Source organism: Anarhichas minor, unplaced genomic scaffold, assembly GCF_050575085.1.
Source record: "Anarhichas minor isolate MPS153535 unplaced genomic scaffold, ASM5057508v1 ptg000017l, whole genome shotgun sequence".
In the NCBI taxonomy this organism is placed as follows: Eukaryota; Metazoa; Chordata; class Actinopteri; order Perciformes; family Anarhichadidae; genus Anarhichas; species Anarhichas minor.
In genome coordinates, this window is record NW_027466463.1 from 14,873,311 (window position 1) to 14,893,715 (window position 20,405).

At 41.4% G+C, this 20,405-nt stretch overlaps 1 protein-coding gene across 3 annotated transcripts in view; it reads right to left on the reverse strand.

Moving 5' to 3' along the window:
- LOC142951943 (calcium-activated potassium channel subunit alpha-1a) overlaps positions 1-20,405 on the reverse strand; it is an 80,857-nt gene that overhangs the window by 57,026 nt on the left and 3,426 nt on the right. For all 3 annotated transcript variants that reach the window (XM_076093874.1, XM_076093873.1, XM_076093872.1), the window contains exon 2: positions 10,427-10,570. In XM_076093874.1, the coding sequence (XP_075949989.1) occupies positions 10,427-10,570 (144 nt within the window). The remainder of the gene's footprint in view (positions 1-10,426; positions 10,571-20,405) is intronic.

The window sequence follows — 20,405 nt, forward strand, 5'->3', positions numbered from 1 at the left end:
TGCCAACTACTAAGGTTATTGTGGAAGGGAAAGAATTAACATTTTTAGTAGATTCTGGGGCTACTCACTCTGTAATTCAACAGAAACATTTTCCTCATCAAAAGATGAGTGGGCGTTTTGTATATTCACAGGGGGCCTCTGGGGTAACTGTAACTGAAAAATTTACTGTACCTATGACGAGTGTACACTCCGACCAGACTGACCACGATCCTGACATTAAAGTGAAACATTCGTTTCTACTTTCGACGCTTTGTCCAATCAACTTAATGGGCAGAGACTTAATGTGTGCTTATGGGATAGGACTGACGTCATCCTCTGATGGCCTTAAAGTGCTTAGGCGTAGAGTCGTACACCAAATGATACAGACTCCCTCTCTGTCACTTTTTGCCTATCAATGGTGGCTTCCTGTTAATGACGCACAACGACTTTGTCACATAGTAGACGCACGTGTCTCACCACATGCCGACCGCATGAACTACAAACATCTACACTGCACCTCACACATTTCTAGAGGACAAGATGTTTGCTATGAGGACAAGTTTTTTGAAGGCCTCAATGATGCAATTGCCTGTTCCACACTGTTTTGGTCTACTTATAGATCTGCTGTATCTGTTTCTCTGACTCCATCACAGAAAGAACTGTTTGATGTTCCAGATTCAGCTCCACACATCTCGCTGTCAAAAGGACGCGAGGATGAGTGGCGGGATTTGGGTCCATTCGTTGCACAATGCGAGGCGCTTACCGACTGGGAACAGACGCTGGATCCATTTGTCCTGCGATCACAATCGACAGGCTTCCACAGAACGTTTTGTGTGCTCTCATCACCAGCCTGCAGATCAGTCTATGTGTTTCATGAGCATAACAAAGAAATTCAAACATTTTTAACTAAACCTGCATCTATTTCTCCCGCCCTTACTCTTGTTCCACAGACACTTTGGGCGGCGAACAAATATGACGTGGGCCTGATCAACAACTGTCAGCCTGTCGTTATCACTCCGCGCTCTGATTTTCGGCCTCACAAGCACCAGTACCCTCTGCGCCAAGAGGCCATTGACGGTATTACGCCTGTGTTTGATTCACTCCTGAAAGCAGGTGTGATTATTCCCTGTCCAGACTCTCCAGTCAGGACACCGATATTTCCTGTTAAAAAGATCAGAGATGCAGGCAAACCTGTTGAATGGCGTTTCGTGCAAGACCTGAAAGCAGTAAATGCTGCAGTTCATGCACGTGCACCAAATGTGCCTAATCCTTACACTATTCTAGCTCAGATTCCTCCTGCAGCTAAATGGTTTTCTGTAGTTGACCTGTCAAATGCTTTTTTCAGTGTCCCGGTAGACAAGGACAGCCAATTTTGGTTCGCGTTCAACTTCAATGGTAAGCCATACACTTTCACCCGTCTGTGTCAAGGCTACACCGAGTCTCCAACCATCTACAATGATGCACTTAGAGAAAGCTTAGAAAGTTTAACTCTCTCACCAGGCTCTGCACTCCTGCAATATGTAGATGATTGCTTAATCGCAGCTCCTACTCAGGCACGGTGTCAGAAAGACACAATAAAACTGCTACAACATTTAGCACAAGAAGGCCACAAGGCCAGCCTATCTAAATTACAGTTTGTCATGCAAAATGTACATTTCTTAGGTCATGACATTTCAGGGGAAGGGAAAACTCTCTCTCCTAAAAGGATCGCTTCAATCGTGTCGATACCAAAACCTAACACTAAAAAACAGATGATGTCATTTTTAGGCATGTGTTCATACTGTAGGTCGTTCATACCTAATTACTCACAAATGGAGCAGCCATTATCAAGTTTGATTCACGGTAAAAATCTCACAGCACATGACAAAATAATTTGGACAACAGAAGGCCATTCGGCTTTCACACAAATGAAATGTGCTTTGCAAACACCTCCAACTCTAGGGTTGCCAGATCCGAACAAACCGTTCACTCAGACTGTAGATGAAAGACAGGGCTGCATGACCTCTGTGTTGCTACAATCACATGGTGATAAACTACGACCAGTTGCGTATTTCTCCGCAAAACTCGATCCTGTCGCTTCAGGCTTGCCACAATGTTTGCGTGCAGTGGCCGCGGCTGAAAAGGCACTCGCTGCCTCACGTGACATAGTAGGATACGCTCCATTAACTTTGCTCGTTCCTCATTCAGTGTCTTTGATTCTTCTCGAACAGAAATCGTCTCACCTTTCTGCAGGGCGATATTTGCGTTATCACACATGTCTCTTAGACATGCCGAACGTAATGGTCAAACGCTGTACTAATCTTAACCCTGCATCATTACTTCCTATTCCTGGTGACGGAGAGGAGCACAACTGTTTAGCTGAGCTCCAAGCTCAGTGCACTCCTCGTCCTGACTTGATGGACACTCCACTGCCCAATAGCGACATGGTAATGTATGTGGATGGATCGTTGGGGCATTCCCCAACGATCGTTGGGGCATTCCTACTAAAATATCAAGTGACAATGGTTCTCATTTTGTCAATCAGGCCATTACAGAACTAAGCGCATACTTGGGTATCGACTTAAGAACACACTGTGCTTACCATCCAGCCAGTGGTGGTGCTGTTGAACGAGAAAATGGTACACTTAAGACCAAGTTAGCAAAATGTTGTGCTGACACAGGTCTGCCTTGGACAAAAGCCCTGCCTCTAGTGCTGATGTACATGAGAATGAGAAAACAAACACGAAGCAATCTAAGTCCTTTTGAGATACTGTTTGGTTTTCCTCCTCATGTAGGAACTGAAGCACCGAAGGCGCCACTTCCCTCAACCGCCTTATGCGAACATGAAATGTTAACATATTGTGCACAATTGTCCTCTGCTTTATCTAACATAAGACAACAGGTGACTGCCGCTCTCCCGAGGCCAGCTGAAGGACCTCTCCACAAGCTGAAACCTGGTGATTTCGTGGTGGTGAAAGACTTCAGAAGGAAGCACTGGAACTCACGACGCTGGCTGGGTCCATTTCAAATCCTCCTCGTCACTCAGACGGCTGTCAAAGTAGCTGAGAGGGCAACTTGGGTCCACGCGTCCCACTGCAAGAAGGTTCCAGAACCAGGAGACGCACCAACTGAAGCTACAGGTGAGCTCGCACCTACAACAAGTGTCAGCCAACAGGCACCACCGAGGGAGGAAGGACAGACGGAGCCACCAACAGAGGAGATGCAGTGATCACGGACGGAATCACAACGGGCAGTTGACCGACAGACGCTTGCGTGATCTGTGTTAACTGTCCCAACGCTGATACCACGCAAGAAAGACGGCTGGAAGAGTTCTCGACGTGTTTATGCCAACAAACATAAGAAAAGGAGCACGGTTAGGTCCTCTACAAAAGGACGAAGAACGCATTTTTTATTATTATTATAGCTATATTCATATTATTGCTTGTTTCGTTTTCATTTTATTCTGTACTATGATGATTTTGATGCTCAGGTCTAAAGACAGGTTTTTTTTGGGTTTTTATCTTTTTATTCTTTTATGTTTACTGAATTGTATTGCTGGCTTCAAACAACCAGAGATCCTTTATCTCACTAAAACAGGGTTTTCTTCAGATATCTCACATTTTGGGGTAATACTTCTGTTGTTATTGAAATGTCTTATAACATATTTTTACTATATTGTGTGATTACTGTATAATCAAAAGAGTGGAATGTAATGGGAAAATATGTCATAGTCTAATGTGAAGGTTTAAGGAATGTGAGTCCTAAAAGAGCAGACACCAAACTGTAGTTTCAGTAGATGACTTTAATTAGTTTAGTATCCAGGTGTCTTGTTATCTGTTATCATTGTGCACTGTTTTTGTTTACTCTTCGTAAGACAGAGACACAGAGAGGCCTTGATTAACAGAGATCCTCTGTTTGAAATACTTTTGACTTCCTTTGATGACGTGTTATCTGAAGTTGTAAAGGCGTAAACCTTTGCATGCAGATGGGATGGGTGAGGGTAAAGAATGTCTGTTCTGTCTCTGCAAATGGTCATTTTTATGTTGTCACAGTGACTTCAAAGGAAGCATCTGTTGTGAGTTTAAACTGATTAGGGTAAGGCAAACTGTGAACAAAAGGGATTTGTAAACAGGAGATAAAAGCATCTTCCTGACTGTCTTAAATGATATACTAAGGCTCGAAGGATGACCTGCCTTTTGTTGTGTTCTTTGTGTATTCTTGTTAGCTAAAGCAGATAACAGGAAGCTGTCTGAGTATAAATGTCCATGCATTCTAAGTGTAGGTAGAGCACTCTCCCAGATGACTGCGATGTGTCTGTGAGACTGTTCTCTTTGCTTGCAAGCAAATAAATTGACTTTACAAACCTTGATCATTCATCAAAACTCTGTTTTACTTTATATTGATAGAAAACCTCAACTTTCTTCTCCCGACTAGTCATAAGAAATATTCCACAACAACTTGGTGTCAGAAGTGGGATCGCTGACCGTCCATCAGGCTCCAGGGGGACCGTCCGGAGAAAAGGCCTTTCCAGGTTCAATAACTGATTCCTGTCTCAATACCTCCTTAGAGAAGAGATGAGAGAGCCGGCGGAAACCGAGGAGTTTCTGATTGGCGGCACGCGAATTCAACGACAAAGAATTAATTTCTACAATATCGGGTAAGGAAGTTAAAATTCCAATTGTAAAAATAATTGTAAAAGTAATTGTAAAATTATACTAAGATCGTATAATTTAACAGACACAGATGAATGATCAAGTAGTCATTATTATTTGGGTAACACAATTGTTTTTGACGGTTTTGTTTTACGAATGGTTTATGTAAACTCCCTTTTTCGTTTTCTGACGTATCACTATTACACGCTTTTACGTAGGAGACAGGATTGTGTTATACGGTGATGATTTAACTCAGAATAAAAACATTTTGAGATCGTCAACACAGATCGCTTGACTACAATTGTTATAGGTTTGATGTAAGACCGTTGTTAAATTATCCAATACGTGAATTCTACTAACGAAACTGATAGGATAAGAATCGTGATAAACTAACTTAACGTGAACTTCAAATAAGGTTTTTGCAATAGTTTTTTCCTTCAGGTAAAGAAACTTACGCTTTATAGTGACGACTATATTGTTTTTAAGATAACGTTAACGTGTCCACGCCTGAAAGATGGGTGGTAAGCAGAGTAAAAGCAGGGAACCCTCGGGTCCGATAGTGAATATGATGCGACAGAAACACGGAGACGGGTGTTTAGAATGCCTCACGTACTGGTCAGGGGAGTTTGGGTTTCCTGAAAACGGCTCATTGAGCGCCGCTAAGCTCAAAATGTTACGAGGGGATTTAGAAGGTAAATTGAAAAAGATGAAAAATGGCAAGAAAGTCAAAGTTAAAGACTTGGAAATGTTAGAGAAAAACCAGAGGTGTTTGACACAGTGGGAAAATGAGTGTGAAACTAGGGACAGAAAACAACTTATGAAATCTTTGACGTGTTTAAAAGAAGAAAAACTGATTCCTTAAACCTTCACATTTCAGCTGTGTAATCTCTTATTTTTCTATATTAACCAGTAACATATACAAAATCTATATGTATATCAACACATCTCACAAGTGTTACCAGTATTCTAGCATCAAAATTATTAAAATAGACCTTGTAGTTTGGGTAGTGTACTCAAAGGAGTAGGAGTATGCAATTTCCGAGCAGGGGGCTAAAAACAGGCCTAGTAGTTAAAAGGTTAGACCACGTGTCAAAAGGGGGAATGTTGAGTGCATTAAATGAGACATGGTTCACAAAGGGATTCACAGCATGTGCACAAAAATTCTGTTCTGCATGTGTAACCTGCTCTTCTCACAATGTAGGCAGGCCCGTGGCAGTGTCCAGCCAGGCTGCACATCCACCTCCGACACGCCCTTTTGAGCACATTATGATGGATTTTGTTGAGTTATCTCCATCTGAAGGTAAGAAACACTGTCTAGTGATGGTAGACATGTGGTCCAAGTGGGTCGAAGTATTTCCATCGAGTAAACAAACTGCTGCAACAGTAGCAAAGGCTCTGATTTCTGAATTCATTCCCCGTTGGGGCATTCCTACTAAAATATCAAGTGACAATGGTTCTCATTTTGTCAATCAGGCCATTACAGAACTAAGCGCATACTTGGGTATCGACTTAAGAACACACTGTGCTTACCATCCAGCCAGTGGTGGTGCTGTTGAACGAGAAAATGGTACACTTAAGACCAAGTTAGCAAAATGTTGTGCTGACACAGGTCTGCCTTGGACAAAAGCCCTGCCTCTAGTGCTGATGTACATGAGAATGAGAAAACAAACACGAAGCAATCTAAGTCCTTTTGAGATACTGTTTGGTTTTCCTCCTCATGTAGGAACTGAAGCACCGAAGGCGCCACTTCCCTCAACCGCCTTATGCGAACATGAAATGTTAACATATTGTGCACAATTGTCCTCTGCTTTATCTAACATAAGACAACAGGTGACTGCCGCTCTCCCGAGGCCAGCTGAAGGACCTCTCCACAAGCTGAAACCTGGTGATTTCGTGGTGGTGAAAGACTTCAGAAGGAAGCACTGGAACTCACGACGCTGGCTGGGTCCATTTCAAATCCTCCTCGTCACTCAGACGGCTGTCAAAGTAGCTGAGAGGGCAACTTGGGTCCACGCGTCCCACTGCAAGAAGGTTCCAGAACCAGGAGACGCACCAACTGAAGCTACAGGTGAGCTCGCACCTACAACAAGTGTCAGCCAACAGGCACCACCGAGGGAGGAAGGACAGACGGAGCCACCAACAGAGGAGATGCAGTGATCACGGACGGAATCACAACGGGCAGTTGACCGACAGACGCTTGCGTGATCTGTGTTAACTGTCCCAATGCTGATACCACGCAAGAAAGACGGCTGGAAGAGTTCTCGACGTGTTTATGCCAACAAACATAAGAAAAGGAGCACGGTTAGGTCCTCTACAAAAGGACGAAGAACGCATTTTTTATTATTATTATAGCTATATTCATATTATTGCTTGTTTCGTTTTCATTTTATTCTGTACTATGATGATTTTGATGCTCAGGTCTAAAGACAGGTTTTTTTTGGGTTTTTATCTTTTTATTCTTTTATGTTTACTGAATTGTATTGCTGGCTTCAAACAACCAGAGATCCTTTATCTCACTAAAACAGGGTTTTCTTCAGATATCTCACATTTTGGGGTAATACTTCTGTTGTTATTGAAATGTCTTATAACATATTTTTACTATATTGTGTGATTACTGTATAATCAAAAGAGTGGAATGTAATGGGAAAATATGTCATAGTCTAATGTGAAGGTTTAAGGAATGTGAGTCCTAAAAGAGCAGACACCAAACTGTAGTTTCAGTAGATGACTTTAATTAGTTTAGTATCCAGGTGTCTTGTTATCTGTTATCATTGTGCACTGTTTTTGTTTACTCTTCGTAAGACAGAGACACAGAGAGGCCTTGATTAACAGAGATCCTCTGTTTGAAATACTTTTGACTTCCTTTGATGACGTGTTATCTGAAGTTGTAAAGGCGTAAACCTTTGCATGCAGATGGGATGGGTGAGGGTAAAGAATGTCTGTTCTGTCTCTGCAAATGGTCATTTTTATGTTGTCACAGTGACTTCAAAGGAAGCATCTGTTGTGAGTTTAAACTGATTAGTGTAAGGCAAACTGTGAACAAAAGGGATTTGTAAACAGGAGATAAAAGCATCTTCCTGACTGTCTTAAATGATATACTAAGGCTCGAAGGATGACCTGCCTTTTGTTGTGTTCTTTGTGTATTCTTGTTAGCTAAAGCAGATAACAGGAAGCTGTCTGAGTATAAATGTCCATGCATTCTAAGTGTAGGTAGAGCACTCTCCCAGATGACTGCGATGTGTCTGTGAGACTGTTCTCTTTGCTTGCAAGCAAATAAATTGACTTTACAAACCTTGATCATTCATCAAAACTCTGTTTTACTTTATATTGATAGAAAACCTCAACTTTCTTCTCCCGACTAGTCATAAGAAATATTCCACAACATAACGCACCTTTGATATAAAAGCATCTTAACACTAAGTTTCTTGTTGCTCGTTTGTCTCATTCATTAGCGTTTCCTTTTCTCCCTTAAGATACCATTCTGAACTGAGAAGAGATAGATAAGTAATGGAGTCTGCAGAGACATCAACCAATGTCTGCTTGACTGATCCATAACCTACATCCCAATTGCAGGCATCCTGGAGTTGAGCTTCCTTTTTTGCATAATCCATGACTGAATTGTCTTTAAGGCTTAAGATTTATTCTCTCCTTGACTGCATCCACATCTACTCTTAAGAATGTAAGCAGGTTTAATTGGTAAAATGAATTAGAGGACACGCATTTCGCTTGGATTCACCTGCACCAAGTACATCAGGGAGAAGAACTGAGATTCGTTGGAGTTTTCTACTCCCAGAGTACCTGGGTATGAATAAAAAACAGTCACTTCAGCCTCTACTGTGCTTTACTAACGAAGGCTGCAAGTTTAAAAAAGGCACAATAAAACCCTGAAGTAAAAAGCTGTTTCAGGATATTTCAAGAGCAAACAGACCGTTTGCCAAAACTATGTTTTTAAAGAGAACAACAACGTGGGTGAGGATGTGGGAATAGCAGCTCAACAAACACACACAGATAGATGTATAAAATAAGAAACACACACACACACACTCTGCATTTCACTTTGGTCAACCCATGCTCTTACTCTTTGGTAAAGGTCCCTCTCCGATGGCCTGGAAATAGGCTTTAATGTGCCCCTTAAACAGGCTGACATAGAAAACACACATCTGCCGTGTTTAGGTAAGCTGCAGTTGCCATGGTTACAGACGAGAGCTCGCTGAACAGTTGTGTGTCACGCCATCATTGAGACAGGGCACTTGAGCTGCGCGCACACACACACACATAAATTGAGGGGGGCGTTGGTGGTTCAAAGTGGAAAAACAAGGAAACGCAGGATGGCAGTCGAGCTAATGTCACGCTTCTGTTAGCAATACGTTGCCGTCACCGTTAACCGTCACTGGCGTCTGAGCTCAGGACAGACTGAGAGACGATGCCGTGGGGAAAACCTGAGTTCAGCCTGAGTCATCAGAGTTTCATGTGATATTTGGAGGAAGATGAAGGAAATGTGCTGTTTTTAGCCCAAACAGAGCAAAAAAAAAGGCTTTTATTCCGTTCTCGGTATTAATCACCTCCTTGCAGAAGCTCACGGCTACACACTCAAAACAACAACATGTTACACTTCACTCTGTTTTAAAAGACAACATACACCAAAAGTAGGAACATTATCAAACAAACGTGATGCACATTTTATGAGTAAAGCACTTGACATGAAGTGTTTGTCACAGTGAGAGACCTTTTAAATTAATCATTTTTGTTTACAACTACAGCCCACCCCCGACACACACACACACACACTTTTTGTCCCACAAACATGAACAAAGTAGTTAGTTAATATTCCACATCAAACCATTATGCTTGAGTGTGGCTGCCCACCCAGCATTCATGATTAACAACCTGCATGTAGTGAGCCAACTGGAGATGCTGCGCCACATATAGTGGGGTGGGTGAAAGTGGGATCAGCCCCGAGCACTGCGGCAAGCCTTGGCATGGTGCTCCCACTCATGCCATTTCATTTCATCACTCCTCAATCCTACTGTTGCATTGCCAAGCACTTACATCCAAATCATCAAACACTCTCGTAAAATAAAAAGAAGAAGAAGAAGAAGAAGAAGAAAAGATGCAGCAGAATCTCTATCATACCGAAAGTGTCCTTGACTAGACGACGTCCCACCGGGTGGGACAGGTTACAGCGAAAAAAAGGACGTGATAAGGATCTCATAACATGTTGTCCAAGAGGCACGAGTTCTCCACATGACACTGTCAATAGACACGCCAGGCACCATGGCAACGACTTCGGCTGACCGAATGCAATTGGTAAACTGTACATGTCCCTCCCTCCTTCTGTCCCTCTGGATCTGTTTCTCTCTGCTATCTGAGGGCATTATGTGTGTATGACCTTAATTCACTCTTTAAATCTCCCCCCTTTTTTTCCCTGGCTTTGTTTTGATGGTCTGAGAGATAAGCTACCACGACATGCACTTCAAAACGCTGTATTTATGCGTCAGACGAGCAGAAATGAATTAAAGGAAAATGTAAGCATGCACGATTTGTGGCTTGTTAGATGCAAGCTCCTCCTCAGCAAGGATTCTGTCCTGTCCAACAAGAACAAATATTTTTCACAAGGCCCTTTCATTGACAAAAATATGAGGGAGTTCAACCCGAGTGCCTAGCTGTCATCAGGAAGTTGGGGGGGGCGATCATGATCGGCTGTCACGCTTCATCTCACATGACGTCTTAACCGTCGGCCTGCTACACGTAGGCTAAAGCAGCTAGAGATGTCAATCAAAGATTCGGCGAAGGACGATGACCGAGTGTGAACTCACCAGGACTCTTCCGGTCAATGTCTGAGCGGATATCATGACCCCAGCCCAGTCTTTGACCGAGGTCATCCAGCCCACCTCGCTGGCCACTGGGTCGTCCTTGCTGGTGCGCTTGATGCCATCGACTATGGTGATCCGATGGACCTCCTGCAAAGAAAAGGATGCAGAAGGTAACAGTGAAAAATCGGAAACTTTACAATAACTTTTTTTCACATTAAAAGTCAGTTTTGAAATTATCACTGATTGCTACGATAGCCTATCCATTATGCATCAACCTACAGTATTACCTAACAGCCCTTTTTCTGTGATGGTGGATCAATCCCAGGAAAATATGTGATCCACTGCAATATCACTTTGTTGTAAGATAAATATTTTCCTACTCTTTCTCAACATATTTGTGGAAACCAAGCTGCTGTCCAACCAGCATCCAGGCCAGAGAGAGGGAACGACCGAGGGAGCGGATAGGTAGAGCCACTTGGTATTAGTGCTCAAGTTAAGGTCAGTTTTTAGTCATATTCTGTTGGTTGTGAAGTTTCGGGCCATAACATCAAAACTAGGAGCTCAAAGGAGCTTTAACACTCGTAAAGCTGAGGGGGACTGCAGAGTTGGGTAATACTTCTCTGTGAGTTTGACATTATAAGTGATAACTTTCATATTAACATTAGTCATTTGTTAACGTAAAAATATAGACAAGAGCTGCTTCCTAATAGTTTAAATAGCCACAGTGTTGGCGCACAAAAGGGTTATTGTATAATTGTTTACCCTTATCCTTCTGATCGTTGATGCATTTCTAGCAATATAATCATAATTTTCTTATAAAAGAGTAATGATTAGTGCAGCTTTAACCTCCAAAATGCCCCATTATGTTAATATGTTCTGTCCGAGTCTAGAAAAACGGTTAATGAAACCTAAACAAGGAGCTGAAAGATGATTGTGGGTGATTATGACCTTTAACATTAAAAATCATCACTTCATTCATTGATCAGATCGGCACCTACAGAAATCCAAACTTTGTTAAAAGAAAGTACCACCTACGTTTTCTTGTTTGATTGACAGCTATGCAAAAACGCAACATGGACGACTGCTCAACTTCTAGAAAAACACCACTTTAAAATCATTTATGAACCATTCTAATTAGGGTGACCAGGCTCAAGGTTTCCAAAATAAACCCACGCACATGCATGCACACATGCATACAGAAAACATATAGAGTGAGAGCAGCAAAGAGACTCCAGGAGTGTATCCATGGCAGCCACTGAGCTCCTGGTGTTTCTGCTCCACTGAGTGGGCTGCCTGCCTGCCTGCCTGCCTGTCTCTCCGCCTGTCTGTCTTTCCGTCTGTCTGTCTGTCGGGACTGGCATGATTCACAGAGCAGGAAATCGAGACCGGATGCAGAGGTTGCTCCCTGATGAAACACCCCACAGCCTCAAGGCTAACACAACTCACTCTTTACCCTGTGACATCCTACTCCTCCTCTACCGTAATGGTGTCACACATCCTTCTCTCTGGGCTTTTTCCTCCTGCAGCTCTGCTCGTCATGTGGGATTAGTTGATGCACTTTACTTAAAGGGGGAGAAAAATAACTGTTCACAGTTAAAAGTTACAGTTTATATGGTTTCCATTGTGGCGTGTGCATACTATTGCAGCAGTCTTTTTTGTTGTGGTGTTAATGTCTAATATCTCACATGCCACATTCTCCAGGATAGGACATCCAGCTACAAAGAACTCCTGGCATGCAACATGTGTCGCGTGTCGACGCCACCGTAAGTCTTGGTAAAGCTGGAGGGGGCGCAGCACCACTGAAATAAGGGAATGAATGAATGACTATGGTCTGCAACATAAGGGGTAGAATGGGGTACCCACGGTTATGATGAGACAACACGAGCATCTGCTTGTCAGCAGTATGGTTTCGAAATAAGCGTGGGAAAAAGGCTAAAATCCTTTACTTGTGTTTAAGAGTAAGGCTGGTACTATGGTCACTGGCAATAAATATCATGAAATACCAATAGTTCTTAACCTGGCCCTCCAAATGGTTTTCTACATTGAACTTTGTCAGGCACCTTAAAGAATACTTGGCAGGTGATTGGATAAATCATCCGTCAATCAAATTCTTTCTGAAGCAAGTTGGGAGAAGAGGAAAAACACCTTTTCCATCGATAAAAACCCTTCGTTGTCGTTCTCTGCTCTTCTTTCAATGAAGAAATACTCTGATATATGTTATGCTATTGCAGCGTCTATGCTAGGACACGGGTTCCACTTAAAGTAAACTACAGTGCAATGGTTTGGCTCCTGTATGTGTTTTTAGCAAATTAGTCTCATGATATATATTTGACTTAATGCACGACAGGTGACTATGACGCTAAAACCTGATATAACGTATTCCTCTGTGCCATAGAGCCTCCATTGTTGTCCAAAAACACATTAATGAGCCACACTGCTGCATTACGATGAGTCAATCCCACGTACAGCATCCTGCTGCTATCAATACTCTAAAAAGCACCAAATGTGTATGATAATACCCAACAAATACACAATTTACTTTGAGTAATGTTTGCTAAACAACAGCAGACTTCTCCTTTAAAAGGTAACGTATTAAGAAAGGGATGATTCAACTTTAAAATGAAGTTCCTTAATCTAAAACTGTACTTCAATAAAGTTTCAAAATCTTATCAAAAATAAAATTGAGAACTTGTCAGCAAGTAAGGAACAGAGGCGTCATTAGCATTGTTGAGAGAAGGGTGCAAAGCTACAAATACAAAAATTGAGAGCTTGTTAAGACCCACATTGTACCATTTTTAGGCCATGTCCACACTACTACGTTTCCATTTTAAAATGCATGTCTTTTGCTACGTTCACACTGAGCGTCCACACTAGGCCGGAGTTTTAGAGCACCGAAAACAGATAAGTGTAAAAACTCAAGTGTTCATTTTGAAGTAAATTTGATGTGTGTGTGAGAGAGATAGAGCAAGACCTGCAGCGTTGTAACTAAGTTTGAAAAATAAAGCCTCTAAAACTTTCCACAAAATTTGTCTGTTTGAGTTTATAGAGGAAGATCTTAAGTATCAAGCACTACCTTTCATTATTAAAGTAGACTATAATACTCGTATTTTCTGTAACAAAGCAACCAATCTGCTTCCTGTTTACACCTGCACCCGCATGCCCAGTGTACGTGAGGAGTCATGTGATATTTGTTTTCAGGCTTGCTAGTCTGGACGGAGATCATTTCGCGAATGATGCTGAAACGCCCGTGTGGACGGAGATCGTTTTTTGTTTGAAAACCCCGGTTTTGAAGTAAAAAGTTTATTACAGTGGGAGACAAAATGACCACATCTCAGAAAATGAAGTATTATCAAGTAGATATTTTACACTTTTTAATAAAAAAAAACTGGTTTCAGCAGGGTATTCCATAATGGTGCCCACCCACACGCTACACATTTTAACCCGCTCCATCATTATTACGAAATAGCTGGCTGCACTAAGTAATTCAATCATGTTCAGAGCCATTAGTCAGAGACAAGCAGGACCACCAGCAGCCCGTGTTATACTTCCTACAGCCTGTCCAGAGCCCTGCAGCACTAACCTGATAACAATATAATAACATGTCCAGCTCACTTAGTAGCTAATGCAGCCAACGAGACACAGGAACGGAAAACTCTGTGAAACCGCAATTTGGAAATGAGAGGCAACAGGTATCAGCTGTTTCTAGGCAATGTTTCCATTATCCATTTCAGAATTGCACTCTGAATAGTTTTCATTTGAGTGTAGCGTCTTTTGCTTTAATAAAATGGGTTAACGGGCACTTTTGCAGTAGTTATTTTACACGGTGATCCAAACCACTAAGACTTTCCAAAGCTACATCAGTTATTTTGAGAAAAAAAAAAAATCTCATGAGGCAAGTCATGAAACAGAGCCTCTGGGGGAATTTCAGTTAAATCTCAGTTTTGAATCCCTTTAAGGAGATCAGGGTGAGTGGATCAGACTCCGGGTTAGAGATTCAAAGGGAAAAGAACATGTTGTGTGTCAGTCAGCAGCCTGTTGAATAAGTGTTAAACTGTTAAGGAACATAAAGCTACTGGAACATAAAGCTACAAGCAGTTCAGTCAAAGAGCTATAATCCCTTGACAGTCCCCAGAATATACTGACACCATACGCTGAACATGTCACAGCACCTATTTTTAATAAATGAAATTGAATAAAACGTAGAATAAAGTCACAAAATACAATACTGATAATGGTGAAATATTATTTAGGAATATTATATTGATACCCAAGCATGTTAAACTCACTGTAAAATCACTAAATATACGTTGTCTAATGTAGTGGGAATATTATACAGGGTCTATGATAATGAAGTATTAGTGCTAAGGATTTCCTATTTATTAATGTTGCAGTAAGTATTAATATGCGGTCCTGCTGAGTAATATATTGCATCCTCTGCTGCTTTCATGAAATATAGCTGGCTACAAATTGAGCATTATGCCCATGTAAGTCAGATTGGTTACATAAGCCACTTACTAATAAATAAAACTTAGCGGACACATTTCATTATTCTCAGATGATGGAGCAAGTCTTTCTCCTCAGATGTATGTCAAGAGCTGGAAGTATTTGTTTATCTTGTAGGAAGTGTTGATGAGTACTCAGGCAACATTTAACATAGGGATTGTCTTCATTTAAAATGGACATTCCACCGATTTTACATGTTACAAAGCTCAGTTTACTGGTCACGGAGAGTAGGCTACTACTGAGCCTGTAAAGAACACCTTTATGACTGAAATGTTACTTTCTTCTTCTGTGGTTTTGTAGGAGCACTTGACCCATTAAAGGACTGAAAGTCAAGTAATCTCCGCCTCTCTTCCCCTTTCTTCTATCCTTATAAAATAAAGGCAAAAGCGAAAAATAGAAAAAAAATATTAAAAAGTTATCTCAGCCTCTGCTGCTTCAATTGTGACTTTTTTTTTTTATCTGTGTAATTTCTGCAAGTCCCACACAAACTTATGGAGTATTTTTTTAAGAAATACTTTCTTAAAAAAAAGTAAGAATACAGGAGACATCTGAAGAGAGAGATGTTAGCTAGCGTTAGTCAATCTAGTAACGAACAGTGCTTTATGGAATTTATTCATTTAAAAGTTGTCATTTATAATCCCTAGAGTGCCTTAGAATATTGGCAAATGAACTACATATATTAACAATTGAAAGACCTCAGTATCATGTTTATTTTTATATCTGAAAAGTGTATCGTTGTCGTAAACAAAGTGCGTACAAGTGATGATCAGTGTGCAGGACTCTTTGTTTTCTTTTTGAAACCCTTTGCAATAACATCACAATTCCTATGAAGTCTTCTCATAAAACACTTGACCTGATGTATTTATCCGACGGTGCACTTCCCTGCTTCAATGAATAAAGTGACACAGGCTGTGTTGAGGGAAGCGGTTAAGTAGGCTTAATTGGCATCACGCTGTTATCCCCGAGCACTTTAATGACCAAATCTAAAATTGTACACTGAAAACACACTGGCTATGGTATTTTTAAATGCCGGTAAAGGAAGAGATCAAAGATGAATGATTCATGACATGCGTCTGTCCAATTATTCTTTAAAAAGGGTCAAGGTCATCGTGCAGGAAGGAACCTTCAATGTGAAGATTGAGAGAACTGCGTTTTTTTTAAACATTTAAATCTCTAATTCCTTCCTGCAGGACAAACATTGATTTAGTTTTGATCATAAAGCGTATTGTGGATGTGATATTTACTTTTGTAAAAGTTGTAGTTTCAGTGCACGTCGAGAGGGTTGAACAATCTTCCACCGGACTTTATTTTAATGAAATGAAAATGAAAGGATACATTATTAATGTAGGTGCAGACACCAGAGAAGAAGATGTAGTCATTACACGCACTCAGGCAGTTCATCTCCTCTGCGTCACTTTGATCAATAGTCAGAGCCTCCAAATATAGGTTTCACTATCTCGCCCAAATCTAGTCCCCATGACACCAGAGGTCATTGATCATCATTGCTCGCCTGTTCTCAGGATCCACCAAGATCTATTCTCAAATGACAAGCCCATTAAAATAGAGTCCAACATGTGGCTTGTGACACAATTTTCTGCAAAAGTGAATTAATTATTTAAATATACATTAATATAAATCAATTATTAATAAATGAAGACATTCGCAGAAGAGGAAATCCGAGTCTCATAACTGATTTATGGCCCCTCTGCCGTGTGAAGAAAGACCGTTACATATGGCACTTGACCCCACGTCCTTCCAATCAAATGCATCGCTGAATGAATGCACCCAATTATTTGGTTAAGATCTACATGAATACAAATATCAAAGAGCCGAGAAACTCAGCCTCCAGTCAGCAGCTTAACGCAGCTCAGCTCGTTATGTGGAAGCAGAAGCTAAAATTGGACAAGAGTAGAAACGTGTTGATATTATTGAATGACTCAACTGTTGATGAACATTATCACAAACTATTTCAAATAGTTGAAAGTGTATGCAACAGCTAAACTGTGAAATGTGGCCACGAAAATCTGTGAAAAAAATGAAGGACTGACTGCACAAGCCAGTAAAGTGACTTTTCCTTTTGCTACCAGTAATTAAGTGTGATATTCATCACAAATATATAAAAGGACACACCCGCATAATATGTAAACATACATAAACATGTTCTATAAAACTTGTCTTGCAACATAATCAATGCATCTCTTGTCTTACTGACAAAAAGCAGCAGCAGAGCAGGCTCTGGCACCGTCGAGATGTTTAACGTTTGTGTTAATCTGAGACCTGTTGGATCCCAGATGGTGCAATGACAGCCAAGCTGCAGCATGCTGCTTATATTATGCAATGCGAGTAGCTAATACATGCCTAACTAATTACACAGCCAATCAAAAAAGCCATGACAAGGAATATTTCTTTTTTGGAATATTGACAGGGCTAAATTGCAGAGCGTTTTGTTGAAGGATAAATGATGCTACCTTCAAGTATTCATACTTGAAGTACAACATGTTAAAGCTCCTTCTAGCTACAGATAAAATGAAATGCACACCAACAAAATCAGGCTCTTGCATTTTTGATAAAGTTTGTGTTTCAGAAATGGTGAACAAAAATTGTTAGTTTTAAAAATAACCTAGTCAACGTTGTTGACAGCAAAGTGCCACTCAGCTATTCCAACTTTCTGACTCGTAATTACAGCTGTTCGATCATGAGCACTCGTCTCATAATTACAATATTTCAGAAGGCACTTTAAAGCAGCATGAGAGTGACTCTCCATATGAAACCTCAAATCACCCCCCCACCGACCTCCACCCACCCACCTGACACATCTAAGGACACTGAGTCACTGGGAGAAGATGCACATGGCACTGCCTTTTCAGATACAAATCAAACATTATTAAGAAATGTACACGACGTAAAAACATCAAGCAGTCGATGTTAATTATTGAAAAAGAGTATTTCATCTTCCACATTAACAGTGTACCCGTACAACAAAATACACGCTTTAAAAAATGACAAGATAAATACCAGACTCTCCAGCCATGCTAGTGACTCTCCATACAATAGTCACAGCGGTGCTTTGAGCTGAATGCTAACATCAGAATGCTCATTATGTTTACAATGTTCACCATATTAGTTCAACCTGCAAGCCTGCTAACATTTGCTAATTAGCACCAAACACTAAGTACAGCTGAGGGTGATGGGAATGTCATTAGTTTTGCGGGTATTTAGTCATAAACCAAAGTAATGGACAAATTAAAATGTTGACCTGATGATGGCCTTTTGTGAAAAGTTAGGGGATCTTGAATATCCGTAGCAGATTTCACTGTAATCACTCCAATAGATGTCGGGATGTTTTATTTTTACTGAAAACCAGAAATGTCAACGTCCTTATGGTGCTAAAGGAAGAGTAAGGGGATCTCTGAAGTTATTGCAATTCATCCTGAGGGTAACGTGAATGTTTGTACAAAATTTCATGGCCGGCCGACATTGCCAGAACACTAGAGTGGCTAAAAATATGTGGTGGTGAGGGGCCTCTTTCAATAACTTGAACACACAACACATCGACCAATGCCACGTCTACCTTTGTCCACTGTTGGCTATAAGGCAGGTGCGTAAATATAGTCAGTTCAGTAGAGAGCGTAGCGAGGGCCTGCTCTCGCTACCCTCTTGTAATGTGTTGGACATGAGTTTTTGGGGGGTAAAACAGTCAGCAGCAAACTATACAATGATGATTGCTGGGTAATATGTATGATCATGTTGTCCAATATGAACTATGTGATTATGGGACGAGAAGATATGCTACTTTAGGCGCAAATTCTGTCAAGACTGACAAGCTGAGCACATGGTGTGCCTAATGTATGTGTGTGTGTGTGTGTGTGTACTGGGGCCCGTCATAACTACCTTGCGCCACTGATATACGTATGGTGTCTCAAACCTCCACATTCAGCACAGACTGAATGGACAATAAAACACGTCACTACAGAGAAACTTTCTCACCGTGAGCCTGAAAAAAGAATGAGCGAGAAGCCGCCACAGCGTGTCATCCTCCCATCATGAGTACAGTGCCACTTACGATGAACGGTTTCTTTCTTCCTCACAGACAGATAATAGCCGTCATTCATCAGAACCTCACAGACGACGAGTTTCATCGATTTCCATCCGACTGGGAGAGGCAGAGCCTCAGAGATGGAGGTTCAGGCTCAGAGACATGGGAGTTGTCGGAAAACAGAACGGGGACAGCGAACGCCTCACAGGGGGGGAGGAGGGACAAACTGAAAGGGAGGAAACTGATTATCAACTCCCATCTACAAACGATAACAATGTGCATGAGAGCTCCATGTTTGGGCTGCTAATGACATGCACAGACTGGGAGGGGGTGGGGAGGTGTTCCTCCAACACAACCTGCCGCATCTCACAGCCGAGACAACTGCATAACAGAGAGAGAGATTTACTCTAATAACGAAATCCTTTGCTTGCTAGTTGCTTAGCAACAAAAACACTGATTCATATGGCACACACCGCATGTGCCTGACACTGCATTTCTGACACTTCGGAGGAAGGTTGATTCTTGGATGAGAAAGAAAAAAGAAAAGAAAAAAAGGGTGAGGAGAAGACAGTGCTGGAGTTACGAAATGAATGTCGGGAGAGCAAAAGGCAGAGAGGGAAGGATTGGAAGTGAAAAGATGACCCATCTCTGGCTGACTCCCACAGAGGAGCACAACAGGTTGGTGGAGCTCACCAGCTTCTCTTGGCACAATCTGAACAGAAACACACAATCTGACTCCTCTCTTTTATTCACACATGAACAGTGTTCGACCGTGGACTCTGAAAGCAACAACCTCATCCTGAGATGCATTTCTGTTCCATTTCTGTCCGTGTATAAATACAACTGGGATGCGAGCTGGTGGATTCTGTTGAATATTTTAACCGGAGCTGAAACTCTTAGCAGACCGATCTTTCCTTTAAGTCATTTATCAAGCAAAGAAATGCTTAGTTTTACCATTACATCTGGTATATCTTTGGATTTTGAATCGTTTTGTCAGATTTTAAAAAGGCCATCTGAGGACATCACCTCGGTCTCTGGGAACTTGCAATAGGCATTTTTATGCATTTCCAGACAATTTAAAGAGTAAGGGATTAGCTAAATAACCAAAACCATATCAGCAGAGTAATCACTGATAAAAGTGGTCGATAGTTGCCGTCCTAATTGCAACCAGAGAATAGAAATGAAACAGACGTCACCCTTCAAACGGTCAGCACCACCCTTCATGCAGCATTTGCCATTTCTCCTCATCCACCCTGCCTGTCTGAGAGAGGAATGCACTGCTTGAGACACATAGACTGCTCTATCTCTGGCACCTGTATAGTGGGGCAGATTAGTGAAACAATCTTTCACTTGGTGATACAAGCTACAAATTTGGCACAAATTATCTTCAAGACCTATATCTTCAAAAAAGCCCGGTATCCACGATGGAAAAACAATATGGCC